Genomic DNA, 15,807 nt, shown 5'->3' with positions numbered 1-15,807 from the left:
CGAAACAGTGTCAAGTAATTCAGTAGGTATCAGTTGTTTCAGTTTTTCATGTAGTTGTTGTGTCTTGTTTTTGTAGCGTTTGAGTCTTCTGTGGCAATCATTTAGCCGCGCTTTGACAGTCGTCTGCAGGTGGCTCTGACGATCTGGATGACCTCTTGTGTGTTCAACGGGGACTTAAGTTTGAGCCCGGCCGGAACAAGGTTGTGATCTTTACAGCAGAGATTAAACAAAAGTTGTTGGGGTATTCGTCTGACAGTGCTTGCGTAGGTGATGTAGTCGTTCGTAAGTCTTTCGCTCTCTCGTCCAAGCGAACGTAACACAGTAAATGGTTTGAACCCAGGAGTAACATGTAATAGCGAATGAAGCTCTTTTTTCTTTCGTTTTATAAACGTTGACTTCGTCTCGATAACTCAATGTTCAAAAACTCCTTGGTCAAAATCCAGTCCGCCCAGTCACCCCACATACTTGGTGAAATACGCGCGCGAGTGATTTTCAGAAAATAATGTTTGTATTTTAAATTCCACTAAATTCAGTCTTTTAAGGACTTTGATTTCTCTGTGCTTCCTAACTTACCTAATAAAGGAACATCCTTCATATCCACTTTTTCCTCAACAGGAGTAGCTTTACTTTTGTCTGTCAATAAAATTACAACGAAATGGTTTTCACTTTTTTTTGTGTCATCAACTGATCAAGGAGGCAACTCATAGACTAAACTTGTGATAATGCGATAGATAACTGGTCTGTTAGACTGTCGAGGTACCAAGAATATTCGCTTTGCTAATCTTAGTCAATAAAATGATAAAAGGGGTATGTTTCTAGAGAAACTGTGGTGCTGCATCGGTGGGAGAGTATAACAGGGTAATTAACTGAGTTGATAACGTAAATTAGCAACCGTAAAGAGTTTTAAAGCTGACATTTCGAGCGTTAGCCCTTCGTCAGAGTGAATGGCTTTGATTCACCATCAACTCAGTTGATAGATGACAAAATTTCAGTACTAGTTGTCTTGTTATCGTTAATTCTAATAAGAAATCTTAAGATGCTTGTTTCTTTTTTCTCGCCTGGTAAACCGTTATCAGCAAAGTCCAGGCCTCCAACAGCTGCTGTTGAGGAGGCCTGTTGACCGACTAAAATACCAATACATGTAAATAGTAATAATACTCGTTATTTTTCACAACTTTTGTTTTCTTCATCTCCTAATATACGCAAGGTTTTTCCCCTTGGTGTAAAAATATCGAAGACCCAAATCAGTTTGGAAAGTGAAAAATGTAAAACGCATGGTTATCGTGCCGGTTTAGGCTGTAAAATAATTTCTTCTTTATTTCTATCCTAAATATTGACCCTCTTAAAGTGATCATCTCTCTTCAATCTTCGAAAAGCCGACTTGTTTTGCAACGTGTTTCCCAGTGTTTAATTGACATTTAAGCTAACACACATTCTACGTTTGCTCTAATTACTTGTACCTGTTGATTTTGCATCATCGTCATCTGACTCCTTCTTGAATCCAAATTGACCTTGGAATGATAAAGAAAAGTATTTTATTTTAAGTGAAGGAAACATTTAGCCGTAATGATTCATTTGTTTGTGTTTCATTTATTTTCATAGGTCTTTTTTCACTCACAAACTTAAGAAGTGCAATTCATTTACTGTTTTATCTCTCTCACCTGATGAAAGCTCATCCTCCAAATCCACCTTTTCTTGGTTTGCTGAATCTTTCCCTCCTGTAGTATCTAAAAATTAGGGAAAGAATCAAACATATAGAGTTGTGTTTTGGACTTTTCCTTAAAACAATGAAGAATAATACATTTATAGAAATTAACCTCCTTTGTATAGAACGTCAAATACGATCACCCCTGTTTGTTCGTGATTGTTACTTTTTATTGCTGATGAGTTCTCAAGCATTAGATCACTGAATTAGATGTGGCTGCCTTTTAATTCATTTCAAACCAAAATTTAATTAATAAACCAGATTTATGATCACATTATACTTCCATACTTTGTACAGTTTTGTACTTGCGGAACTGCCGATCTAAAATTTCCCCAAGTCGAAAATTCCAAAAAAAAAAGGGGTTTGAATGATCGTTATCACTGTCTTCACGGTCATCAACATCATCATATTATGGCTATTATTTATGTTTTCATTATCTTAGATTCTGTTTACTTTTCCCAGCTAGGACCACGTAGGTCATGTAACAATTTACTGTATGGAGTCTATTAGAGATTTTCTCCTATGATGAATATGTTTGATCTTAACCCAAGTCAGTCCTACTTGCCTGCTACGGACAACGAAGCTTTAAAACCCACTTCGTTATCACTTGAGGTAGCTTCACTTTTGGTTGCCCCTGAAATTATGACCAAAAGTTGTATCTCATCTAAAGCGTTCTTGGTTAAGCTTAGTTCAGTGCACCTAAAAGGTCGGTTGTCTATCTAAGTTTAGCTCAGTTTAGTTAAGTATAAGTTTTCGTTTAGGCGGGGGCAGATAAAGGAAGGAGTGTTAATAATTTAGTTGAGTAAAAATTTACGTCCATCCAATGAAATGATATCTGGCCTATGATCAAGTACACATATAAGACATTGAACTTGTCACACTTATTCAAATGATATCTTATGGGCGGGGAAATAACAACGACAACCAAGTGAGGAGTGCCGCGAGTATTTAAACCTAATGGACCAGGGAAAATTTTAGAAGGATAAGTTAATTAACAACATATTTAATAATTACTGTCTATCATCGGGGTAAACTCTGTTCTGTATTGTATTGTATTGTACAAGTCAACAATTTCTGAAAAGCATTTAACTGTTTTTGTCACCTAATGAACTGTTGCCGGGCACGTCCTGGTTTCCTTCGGCTGCTTCAACTTGTGCCTCTTTGGTAACTCAAAAAAACAAAGAATATCAATGCTCATGAAAATGAAATACTTAAACAGCTTTTATTGATTTCCACCATCCTCTGATAATTTTATTAGGGTTTTTCCCTTAATATCGCAATATAAACCCACAGAAAATTACTCATTCTGTCAGTTTTCAATCTTTAAACGCTCAATTGTCTTGAAACGTTTCATTTGAAATATTTACAACTGTCCTTTTGGTAAAAAGTTTCCTTAAGTGAATTTCTACAACACTTGTCTCTCCACGGCTTCTTAGCAGCGTAAACATTGAAGATCAAGTAACAAGGTGCGAGGAAAACTATGAAATTGTTTAACATTACAAGTACTTGTAAGCAATCATAGATTGGTTTGAAGTTACGGAAACTGTGCAGACCAATGCCACAATTGAAATATGATTATTTTGCTCAGTTTTAAACAAAAACGATTCCAGGGTTTTTTTTGGATAATCTTCCTACAGATGTAGGCTTAAAAACTGTCTGAGTGTTACACTTACTACTTATACCTATTAATTTGTTATCATTGCCATCTGATTCCTTCTTTAATGCAATTTGGCCTTGAATTATGAAAGAAAAACATTTCCCTTTGAACTAAGAAAATTTTTAGTTAATGATCCTTTGTTTGTTTATTTCAATGTTTGTTTCATGACGTTTATTGCACTCAATGCTCACTGACTTCGTTTATTGCTATCTACTGAGTGAAAACATCATTTGATGAAAAAAATTAATAAATGCGGACTGGCCCACTGGTGGAGTTCAGTTAAACTTACTAATCTTATTGGACTTTTCTAATACGTTTGAATCATCCTCTTTTTAAAAAATTCGTCGGTGGTTTTAAAAATGGTAACAAAATTTAAGCTCTTACTGAGGACGGATTTCTAGCTCTGAGTCGGATGGTGGAAGATTTTCTGGAATGGTGACGAGGCTTTCAGGTGATGAGCGAGGACCCATAAGTTGGTCAAGTTTTTGGGCCATTATTTGATGCTAATGGTTAAAAACACTGAATTTGGTGACGATATTGATTAGAATGAAAGAAAGAAGTTCCATAAAAATTGGAAGCGAAAACCCTTAGAATTGGATTAAGAAAGTCTCAGTAAGTTTAATGAAATAATTTACCCTGGTTGTTGAGAAACTCTTCTAATGCGACCTCTTGTGTTATGGCAATTACAAAAAAGCTGATCAATAATCAATTTCTCACCTGATGAATTGTTGAAAGGAAAATTCTCGTCTCCTTCAGCTGCCTCAACTTGTGTCTCTGTGATAACTAAAATGAAACGGATGATGATAACAATATAATTAGTTGTGACCTGTAATTAAGGGGGTAGGTAGCCAAAAGAACTGTGGTGCTGCATCGGTGAGAGAGTATAACAGGGTAATTTGGTATCATCAGCTGAGTTGATGACGTAAATTGACGACCGTTTCAAGAGTTAAAGCTGACGTTTCGAGCGTTAGCCCTTCGTCAGAGCAACCGTGCCCTGTCATGGTCTTTTGTGTTCCCCTCACTCTCTTGATTTTTATTCTTCTATTGGGAAGAAACTGCCTTAAGTAGGTAATTCAGTTTCCGAAAGTCAGTCGTATAACTTAATTCAGGCTAAAGGTTAAACATCTTGTAAAGTCCCAAACAGTATTGTGGTTAGTTAGTGGACGATGTTCAGAAATGTGATTGTTGACATCACCATTTCTCACGGCCGATCTTTTAAACTTCTCCTTGTTAGTTTTGTTCGTAATCAAATGTTCACTTGAGTTTTTATGGGTTTCGCCTTCGTCTCGGTGCCGAAAATCTTGGTTAAGAACGCCTGCCAGTCTTTTGCAGAAAAAAGATCTGCCCATATTTTACTTAAAACGGCGCAGCATCTTTTAGACTTAGTAGCCTTAATTTTGTCTGTAAAAGAAATGATAGGGAAAAAAACTTCACACTTTTGAGTTTTGTCGCGTATTGTGTCTTTCGTATGGCCTTTTTTTTATATCGTGATAGATACAAAGCCTTTCCACCACTCACAGGTACAATTCTTGCTCTAAACTTTTAATAGTGCGATTGATAACTGGGCTGTCAGACTGTCGAAATACCGAGATTATTCGGTGTGCTTATTATACTTTACAAGTCTCGGTTCGAGTTGTAGTATCATACTGTTATAATCATGAAAAAAATTTGATAAGGTCTCACTTTTCCTCACCTAGAGAACTGTTGTCAGCAGCAGCAAGGTTTTCATCAGCTGCCATGTTGTCCTCTTTTCCAACTGAAATATCAAAACAAATTAACAGTTAAAACACTCCCGATCTGTGATGACTTTTGTTTTTCAACCTCTAATACATACCAAGATTTAGATCTAGATTTAATTTCGGACTTAGGCTTACATTCATTCAGTTACATTGATCTCTTGTACCTTTTGGTTTGCTTCCATCATCAACTGATTCCTTCTTGGATGTAAAATGATCTTGAAATAGCAAAGAACACAAAAGTTACTTGAGCAAAGAACACTTTCAATGTTCAGTTTGTTCTTGTGTTTGATTTTATCGCGTGTGTTGTACTCAGTCAAACTAAAATCACCATTATCCCTTTTCTGTTTTATTATCTCACCTGAAGAATGTTTATCATCCAAATCCAGTTTTTCTTGGATTGCTTTAACTTTATCATCTGACGTACCTAAAAAAATAGAAAATAATTAGACCGATTGGGTTGTGCTTTGGAAACTGTTTGGAAAGAATAAAGGATAATAAATTTTTAAATACATCAAGAACAATGAATGTAGTCTTTGTGAGCCAAGGTTTTCCTATTGTTGCTTTAGTGCTGTTAAGCATTAAAATAGATGCTCCTGTTTATTGATTTGGAGCAACCAACGTTCACTCAATAAATCAGCCATTATAACAATAAATGCACACCAAGAGACGGTTTAATCCTGTACCTGTTGAACTCCCGATATCTAAATCCTTTGATTTTCCAGAGGATAGGACTTGGCTTTTCTCCTGGTCTAAAAGTATAAAAAACAGATTGTTTAAATGCTCATCATCACAATTATCATTGTTGCTATTCATCACTTGTGCTATCATTATTATCATTACTCTTATCAGAATTGTTCTTGATAAATCTGACAGGATAATAAAAATCATAGAATAATGAATGTCACAATAGGAAACCATTTACGGTCGATTGGAATTTTCGTGATAGCCTAGTTGTAAACTTTCCTGTTAGACTATCAAAATAGATAAATATTTGCCCATTAAAAGAAAAAAGAAACTCCTCTTGCGAGTTGTGGTAAAAAGATCGGCGCTAAACACATTTCACCATTTTTCTTTTGTTTGCTAATGCTTTGTCTGCAAAGACATGGTTTTCTCCTGCTCCTAACTTAACTTGCGCCTCTTCAGTTAAACCAAACAGCAGTTAGTATTACTGGTATCCAAATTACAACATCCAGCACTTTTTCTTATTATTCTTGATCCTCCTGTCTATTTGGGAGTTTTTCCCTCCTGTATTTCAATTTCAAAGACAAAAATAAATTTTGGAACTAAAATAAATGCACGAGCAAATGTTTTAAGTAACAAGTGCTATTATGAGTCTGGGAAATCATTCTTTTCTTATGCAGTCAGAAAATTATTGGAGGTACAGTTCGTCCTGTTATATTAAAACAACACGCAGACTCATAATCAACGGTGTGGTTCGTCATTCGCTGATTTTCATCAGTTTGATTTCAGTCATTTTTCAGCGCCCTTTCCTATCTCCTTGTCTCTGATGTTGGTGATCGGCGCATTTGATCTAATAAACTGCACCTTGTCTGTTGTTTGGATCTTCTTTGTAGTTAATGCTAATTAAAGCTCTGTAATAGTGTAGTTTGATCGTCCTGGTGAGTGTAGTCCTGAGATGGACTGTTGTCGGTAGTGGTGACTGACGTTTCGACAACCTGAGCAGAAGTCATCATCAAGAGTCAAGTGAATAGTTGTTGTCAGTCGAATGTTCTTAGTTCGGTTTGCATAAACTGATTGATCAGTTTCTCCGTGATGTTATTGGCTGTAAGACTCAAGTGGCGTAGGTCAGTCGTGATTGCTCGGTCTCGATCCGTTGGTGAAGTTAGGTCGTTGTGCTCGGTTCGTTTGTAATATCAATGTCGTGAATGAGTCGTTTGTATGGTGCCGGTATTGGTTGACACCTGTTGTGGGAAGTCTGTTCCAAGTTGGTAAGCCAGCTTTCCAGGGTCAGTCGTTGAAGTATAGTGCCGTAGGTTAGGCATTGCGCAGAGTCCCAGTCAATAGTGTGGTTCGTAAGTCAGTGATGTTCAACAATGTGATTGTTGACATCGCCTTTCCTCGTCGCTCGTCTGTGTTCAGTCAGTCTAGTTGTGAGGTTTTCTGCCAGTCTCACCGGTGTAGGAGGCGTGACAGTCGGAGCAATTGATCTTATACACTGTTCCCTGTCTGTTCCTCGGTTCGTCTTTTTCTCTGACGTTAGTCGGCGATAGTCATAACAGTGTCAAGTAATTCAGTAGATATCAGTTGTTTCAGTTTGTCATGTAGTTGTTTTGTTTTGTTCCTATAGCGTTTGAGTCTTCTGTGGCAATCATTTATCCGCGCTTTGACGAGTCGTCTGCAGGTGGCTTTAAGTATCTGGATAGCCTCCTGTGTGTTCAACGGGGACTTAAGTTTGAGCCCGACCGGAACAAGGCCGTGAACTTTACAGCGGATATAAAACCAGAGTTGTTGTCGTATTTGTCTGACAGTGCTTGCGTAGGTGATGTAGTCGTTCATAAGTCTTTCGCTCTGTCGTCCAAGTGAACGTAAAAGTGAAGTAAATGGTTTGAACCCGGAGGTAACATGAAATAGTGTAGTTTGAAGCTCTTTTTGTTTTCGTTTTATAAACCTCGACTTCGTCTCGGTAACGCTCAGTCACCCCACAAACTTAGTGAAATACGCGCGCAAGTGATTTTCAGAAAATAATGTTTGTATATTAAATTCCATTTAACCCAGGCTTTTAAGGAATTTGATTTCTCTGTGCTTCCTAACTTACCTACTAAATGAGCATCCTTCATATCCACTTTTTTCTCAACAGGAGTAGCTTCACTTTCGTCTGTCAATGAAATTACAACGAAATGGTTTTCACTCGTTTTTGTGTCATCAACTGATCAAGGAGGCAACTCATGAACTAAACTTGTGATAATGCGATTGATAACTGGTCTGTTAGACTGTCGAGATACCAAGAATAATCACTTTGCTCATCATAGTTGACAAAATAATAAAGGGGATAAGTTTCTAAAAAACCTGTGGGGCTGCGTCGTTGGGAGAGTATAACAGAGTCATTAACTGAGTTGATAACGTAAATTAGCAACCGTAAAGAGTTTAAAGCTGACATTTCGAGCATTAGCCCATCGTCAGAGCCAATGGCTCTGATTCACTATCAACTCAGTTAATAGTTGACAAAATTTCAGTACTAGTTGTCTTGTTATTGTTAATTGTAAAAAGAAATCTAAAGATGCTTGTTTCTTTTTCTCACCTGATAAACCCTTATCAGGAAAGTCCAGGCTTCCAACAGCTGCTGTTGAGGAGGCCTGTTGACTAACTAAAGTACCAATACATTTATAAGTGATAATACTCATGATTTTTTACAACTTTTGTTTTCTCCATCTCCTAATATATGCAAGGTTTTTCCCCTCAGTGTAAAAATATCTAAGACCCAAATCAGTTTCAATTGGAAAGTGAAAAATGTAAAACACATGGTTATCGTGCCGGTTTAGGTTAAAAAATAATTTCTTCCTTATTCTATCTTAAATATTGACCCTCAAAAATTGATCAGTTCCTCTTCAATATTCGAAAAGCTGACTTAAGTAAAGGAAACATTTAGCCGTAATGATTCAGTTGTTTGTGTTTCAATTATTTTCATAGGTCTTTTTTCACTCACAAACTTGTACAATTAATTTACTGTTTTATCTCTCTCACCTGATAAAAGCTCATCCTCCAAATTCATCTTTTCTTGGTTTGCTGAATCTTTTCCTTCCGAAGTAGCTAAGAATTAGAAAAGAATCGAACATATTGGGTTGTGCTTTGGACTTTTCTTTTAAACAATGAAGAATAATATATTTATAGAAATTAACCTCCTTACTTTATACAGAACGTCAAATTTGATCAAGAATAATAATTGCACCCTCTTCACCCCTGTTTGTCCATGATTGTTACTTTTTATTGCTGCTGAGTTATCAAGCATTAGATCATTGAATTAGATGTGGCTGTCTATTAATTCATTTCAAACCAAAATTTATATATTAATTAATAAACCAGACTTAAGATTACAATATATTTCTATACTATTTACAGTTTTGTTCTGTACTTGCGGAACTGCCGATCGCTAAATCTTTTATTTTTTCAAATGGTGAAACCTAAAATTTCCTCAAGTCGAAAATTCCCCAAAAAAAGGGGTTTGAATGATCGTCATCACTGTCTTCACGGTCATCAACATCATCATATTATGGCTACTATTTATGTTTTTCAGTATCTTAGATTCTGTTTACTTTTCCCACGACCACCAGGGTCATGTAACCATTGATTACATGAAGTCCATTAGAGATATATTCCTGTTATGAATATGTTTGATTTTAACCCAAGTCAGTCCAACTTACCTGCTACGGACAAAGAAGCATTAGAATCTACTCCGTTATCACTTGAGGTAACGTCACTTTTGTCTGCCCCTGAAATTATAATGAAAAGTTGTATCTCATCGAAGTTGAGTTAAATGCTGTTTGTAAGCCTTCAGATGTAGGCTTTCAAACTGTCTGAGTGTTACACTCATTACCGACTTATGCCTATTAATTTGTTATCATTGCCATCTGATTCCCTCGTCATTGCAATTTGGCCTTGAATTGTATGAAGAAAAAACATTTACCTTTGAACTAAGAACACTTGTAGTTAATGTGATCTATTGTTTGTTTATTTCAATGTTTTTTTCATAGCGTTTGTTGCACTCAATGCACACTGACTTAATTTATTGCTCTCTACTTTCTTTTCTTTGTTCCTCTCACCTGAAGAAAGCTCATCACCAAAATCCAGTTTTAATTGGATTCCTGAAATTTTATCTCCTGACGAGTCCAATACACAGAAATGAATCATTTAGCTTGGGTTGTGATTCGGAAAATGTTTCAAAATCAGGTTAGTGCGGAAGGATACTGAACTGGTAAAATGGAAACATCTGACCTCGCTTACAGCGTCTAATATACATTTTGGCCTTAGTTTTGTTTAGTTACTTTTGCTTTTATTGAGTTCTCAAGCATTAAACCATATGCGACTGAGTATTGACTCAAACTAGCATTTATTCAGACTGGCATCTATATAATTACAATATCCTTCTATACTGTGCTCATTGTTCAATTCTGTACCTGTTGAAGTGCCAATCTCTGACTCCTTTATCTTTCCTGCCGATAAATCTTCATCTTTTCCCTCGTCTAAAAATGACAAGAAAGGTGGCTTTAGTGATCGTCATCACCATCGGTATCGTCGTCATTATTATCGTTATGATGATGATGATTATTATTATCATTGTCATTATCAGTACTGTTGTCATCATCGTCATCATCATCTTCGTCACTGTTATCATAAACTATTATCATAATTGTTATCGTTATTATTATTAGACTTAAGACATCGGTCCCAGGACCACCCAGGTGGAGTTACCCCAGTTTATTGTGGGTGGTATTTTACAGAAAACTTGATTGTTGGACTAACAAGATAATTAAGTAGTTGTCCATCATAAGGACAAACCTCTGATGTGAGGTATAGTATAAAAATCCAAACCAAAAACCTAACAGACATCGAATTGTTCTTTTTCTCCTTTACCTGATGAACTTTGGTCAGGATGGTCTTGTTTTCCATCGACTGCTTCAACGTTTGCTTCTTTGGTAACTTAAAATAACAAAGAGTGTTGTAATGTAAAGTCATTTGCAATGAAAATTCGGAAAATTTTTGTTTTCTTTGCTGAAGATATTTGTGGGTTTTTCCCTGGACGTTTCCATTTTAATACTCAAATAATGAAAGAGACTGAAAAACTAAAAATTTAAAAATTTTCCCTAACTCGTTTTTGCTATTTGGAGCTCACCGAATAATTCTTTTTCGAATTTTGGTACAAATATTGAACAAATAAAACTAACTCAGTCCTTTCAGTCCGTTTCTGACGGTCTACTGACTTCTTTGCATCGCAAAGTTTTTGATGAATCAATCCAAATAATGCAATTTGCTGTTCAAAACTGGACAGTGTCAAGTTCTGCTGCTCTCTTAACAATAGACTTGTATAGTTTTCAAGAAATAGATAGATAAATAGATGAAAACACAAGTGTTAGTGAAGACTACTTTGCTATTTGAACACTTAATTACCGGTAACTTGCTATCATTGAAAAAGCGCAAAAAATAATTTCCTGGCGCGACAAGACTAAACATTTTTCGTTTTAATAAATTAAAAAAAACTTGCTGAGCTATTTTTAGAACAGTTAGTTTGGTTGTTTTGTTCATATCGTGAAAAAGGTAGAAGTAATTCATCATTGATCATGATGAATGCCATGAAGTGTAATCATATGTCTCACGATGTAGCCAGTTCCAATACAAATTATTTCTACAGTTGTTAAGAAACGCTCACTAATTCGCGAAATTTATCAGAAAACTTATTTATGGTACAGATTCATACACATTTAACTCACACTTGATACCTGTATCTGTTGATTTGAAACCAGCGACATCAGACTCCTTCTTGAATACAACTTGACATTTGTCAATGTCTAAAGATACTAAGCAAAACAATTTTTTCATTTTGAGTTCAGAGTGTAAAGTACACTAACTCGACTCGCTTACTGCGATTTGATTGTTTCTTTTTGCTTCTTAATCAATGATCAGTTGTTTGTTTATTTCTTGCTCCAGGTCACTTTCCTTCTTAAAAATCTTACAAACTCGAGAAATGCAATTTATTTGCTGTTTTGTTTCCCTCACCTGAAGAAAGCTCGTCATCCAAATCCCGTTTTTCTTGGATTTCCGAGACGCTACTTTCTGACATACCTAAAATAGAAGTCACCTCAGTGTTAGCGTGACTCTTCTGCAAATGAAACTGTGAAGGCGACTGCTTCAAGACTCTTTTGGCTCGAAAAACAAAGATGATCGGAAGGTTTAAAATGTTGCAGACTTATTATTATTATTATCTTCGACACGTTCCTCAAGGCACACACTGTTTAGGCAACTCAAATTTGTATTTTCAAAATCTTTTTTTTTTATTCGAGAGACATCAACCGTTGTTGGTTTATTTAATTTTACCAGTATTTTTATTATTCTTATTGCGGACTCCTCTGGAAAAATCTAAATCTGTCTTTGGTTTGTCTCACATTCTTTACATGTAGCTGAAATTTAAATCGATTTGGAATTTGGTAAATGAATAAAGTGGGTAACTTTCTAAAGAAACTGTGGTGCTACGTTGAGTATAACAGGGTAATTTAGTTTTATCAACCGAGTCAATAACGAAAACTGGCCACCGTAGTCATCAACTCGGTTGATAATACTAAATTACCCCGGAACTTTGTAAGCCGCTTTAATTGAAGAGGACAATATGGATTTTAGGTGGTTACTTTAACTTCAAGTGAAACAGGGAGTAAATAGAGAACACCACACGACAACAACAGAATTACCGTGGAAAGTTACTAGGAAGATCAAAATACATTCTCAGGATTCGAAAAAGAAATTTATAATGAAAGTTGTGACTTCACTGTTCAAAGTTCTATTCTATGAATCAAAGCTTTTTAATGCAGCCCATAAATTTTGCAAAACTAATACTTGTTAAGTCTAATATTTTTGTTTGTTTGTTTCATGGTTTTTTTTTTCTTAACTGAATAATGCCGAAGTGTGGTTCGCCGGCGGGCGTTACCGTGAGTTTTTGAACTCTGTCGATAATGAAACCTCATCGGTAGTTACTGTCTATGATTTTCACGAAGATGGGTAAAAAAATTAAAAATGAATGGTACGCTTTCCAAATGCATCGGATAATTAAGCGAAGAAATTCCGCACGGTGTCAAGGCAGATTTAATTACCATGCACCTGCTTTTTATGTAATGTACATTGCGCGTCGTAAATTCATATTAAAAAACAAAACAAAGCAAAACAACCAAATAAAAACAATACAGCAGACAAATGTATCTTTCTGCGTTATTACTATCATGATTAAAATCGAGTCTAATGGCCGCTTAATTTATTGTCAGAGAAGTCAATACCCTGAACCACAGATAGTTTTCACCACGACCGTTCTTTTTCCTTAATTTGTGGATGTCATGTATTTCCCATAAAAAAGCTGGGAAGATGTCGACTTTGTAGCAATGGACTTTCGGAGGATAAATCTCCGGCACAAACTGGCTGGTTCCAAAGTTCAATGGATAGCCACGCACGACTGACTCTAAAAGCGGTTAGCTCCGTAAGGTGTGAAACCTATAATTTCCATCCCATTTGTCAATGGCTACGCCGTGGTAGAAATTCATCTTTATTCTCGTTAAAAATTAAATGAATTTGTCCGTCTTTCCACTAAGTGCATGCTGTAATTTGTTGAAATATGTGTTTTCTCACCTGAGGAACTCTCGCTCTTCAGACCAAGTTCTTCTTCCGATTGCAAAACTTTATCTTCAGCCATAACTAAAAATAAAACAGAACCAAACCGGTTTGCTTTTGGTAATTGATATTCGTTTCAAAACGATTCTTAATGCAAATGTAAAACTGGAAAACATATCACAGTCAAAAAAACCTTCGGGAAAATTTCAAATGTATCCTTTAATTGTTGATTAACCTAAACCTTCTGGGAAAATAATCAGGATAGATATCAAAATATTTCATTGGACCCGCTGAGACTGAACATGAAGTTCCTAGCTTCAGAATGGGGAATCTTCGAATTTCAACAGTTTCCCAGTAGCGCTCTAACTTGCGACCGTCTCGTTCGCCATGATGAGTTGGATAAAGAACAACTTTAAATCGGGCATCTGAATTTGCACGTATGGTCGTCAATTTGTCTATTTGTGTTCCAACATATTTAACGCACTTGTGTGTTGGTAACGCCAAAATCAATGCACTACAACTAAATTCTTACCTCAATCTCAAAGAAAAATGCTTGGAAAAATATATCCGCGATCAAACTTTCTCTAGCTTCTGAATCTAGATGAAAACGTGATTGTCTCGAAAATGAACATGTAACATTCACAGTGATCTTGTACAGACAGGCAGTTATATATATATGGAGATTGTATGTCATTTGAAGAAAATAGAGCAGGACACGGAAACCAGAACTTCTCGTTTCATTTTCGTATGTCATGATTTTATTATCAAAAAACTTCAATCTTTGCTTTCAAGAAGTGAAAGCCACTGAAAAGCGTGAGGATTTCAATACACGCGGGTAACGACGGTTGATCAAAACGATCGAGATGCGCTGTGTGGCTTTCAATTTGTATATTTGTGTTCCAACATATTTAACGCACTTGTGTGTTGGATAACGCCGAAATCAATGCACTACAACTAAATTCTTACCTCAATCTCAAAGGAAAAATGCGTGGAAAAATATATTCGCGATCAAACTTTCTCTAGCTGCTGATTCTAGATGAAAACATGATTGTCTCTAGAATGAACATGTAACATGCACAGTGTTCTTGTACAGATAGGCAGTTACATATATATAGAGAGATTGCGTGTCATTTGATGAAAATAGAGCAGGACACGGAAACCAGAACTTCTCGTTTCATTTTCGTATGTCATGATTTTATTATCAAAAAACTTCAAGCTTTGCTTTCAAGAAGTGAAAGCCACTGAAAAGTGTGAGGATTTCAATACACGCGGGTAACGACGGTTGATCATCACGATCGAGATGCGCTGCAGCTGTGTAGTAAAGTCAAATGCGACTCACCTGCTCCCTGTGCTAGAAGTACTTGCTACCTATATCACCCCTTTATACCCTGACATCAGAATTCATATTCTCCACACTGTTCTCTATGCATTTCCTGGGACTGACAAGGAGAGTTTGTTTATTGATCAAGAGTTTTCTACCGAGCACGGTTAATTGAAGCTTTCTGAGAATTTTTCTCGTCGCAAAATTTATTTCAATTCCGTCAAGACTAACAATCGTCCGCATTCAGTCGCCATGTTGAATGCAGTTTCGTCCCCCGGGGACTTAACGTTTTTCAAAATCCCGGGTTTTTTTTCCAAAACCGTGAAGCCCCTGGGTACAAGATTCTGATACATGAAAAACAACGCATGCATGTCTGGAAATTGCGGGGGCTTTGATTACTCATTTTACTAAAGTTTGTTTTTTATTTAAGGCGTTCAGACGAATTTTGTTTCTTTCTGATCATTATTAGCTAACGAAATGCTCTATTTGGCAGGGATTAAATGGAGAAGTTTGCAGATACTAAGATCAGAAAAATTTGTTTACATTTAACCTGGAAAGGCTTGGACTTAAACTCAACAAAATGCAGCTCAACGGGAATCTTACAGTTAAATAAGCTTCCATTAAACTCCCAAGGTTCTTTCACTTTTACGAATGCACAAAAGGTGTGACGTTATTTTATAATAAATAAACTTCGGAAATGATATCAGCTTCAAAATCATCGTTGGTGTAGGAACCTATTAAAAAACGGGAAGGTCAGAGAGAAAACTCTCTGTGGGGCCTGCGCTCCATTATGTCGCGGAGACTTAATTTTGGCCTGTCACGCAAAATTTCTAATTTCAATTGACATGATCCAATCCATGATCCATGATCTGATCCATGATCCGGTCATGATCCCATCCGCGATCCGATCCGGTCCGGTCCGGTCCGATTGAGGATTTATCTACACCAGATGATTGTAGGGATTAGCCTCATTCTGGCGAGCAACTCAACATGGCAGCTTCATGTGAGAGAAATGGAAGTGGGCAAAGCCTGGAAGACCTATTGGGTAACGAAGGCACAACAG

At 36.4% G+C, this 15,807-nt stretch overlaps 2 protein-coding genes across 2 annotated transcripts in view; both read right to left on the bottom strand.

Moving 5' to 3' along the window:
• Positions 1–1,723, bottom strand: part of LOC131778582 (tetratricopeptide repeat protein 28) — a 32,748-nt gene extending 31,025 nt beyond the window's left edge. The window contains exons 1-3 of the mRNA XM_066169944.1: positions 1,662–1,723; positions 1,461–1,511; positions 574–633 (exon numbers count right to left, since the gene is read on the bottom strand). Coding sequence (XP_066026041.1) covers positions 574–595 — 22 coding nt within the window. The 5' untranslated portion in view covers positions 596–633; positions 1,461–1,511; positions 1,662–1,723. The remainder of the gene's footprint in view (positions 1–573; positions 634–1,460; positions 1,512–1,661) is intronic.
• On the bottom strand, positions 967–14,053 carry LOC136282518 (dentin sialophosphoprotein-like). The gene is made up of 20 exons (XM_066170167.1): positions 13,956–14,053; positions 13,442–13,507; positions 11,831–11,896; positions 11,554–11,631; positions 10,691–10,756; positions 10,234–10,299; positions 9,481–9,549; positions 8,804–8,869; positions 8,361–8,426; positions 7,878–7,937; positions 5,785–5,850; positions 5,460–5,525; positions 5,266–5,316; positions 5,056–5,118; positions 4,080–4,145; positions 2,808–2,873; positions 2,271–2,339; positions 1,662–1,727; positions 1,461–1,511; positions 967–1,124 (listed from the first exon to the last, which is right to left on the bottom strand). The coding sequence occupies exons 2-20, from the start codon at positions 13,503–13,505 to the stop codon at positions 967–969; spliced, it is 1,323 nt and encodes a 440-aa protein (XP_066026264.1). The 5' UTR covers positions 13,506–13,507; positions 13,956–14,053.
• Between the last annotated feature and the right edge of the window lie 1,754 nt (positions 14,054–15,807).

Source organism: Pocillopora verrucosa, chromosome 7 (genome assembly GCF_036669915.1).
Source record: "Pocillopora verrucosa isolate sample1 chromosome 7, ASM3666991v2, whole genome shotgun sequence".
Classification (NCBI taxonomy): Eukaryota; Metazoa; Cnidaria; class Anthozoa; order Scleractinia; family Pocilloporidae; genus Pocillopora; species Pocillopora verrucosa.
Note: the sequence above shows the minus strand (reverse complement) of the source record. Positions and strands in the feature narration are given on the sequence as shown.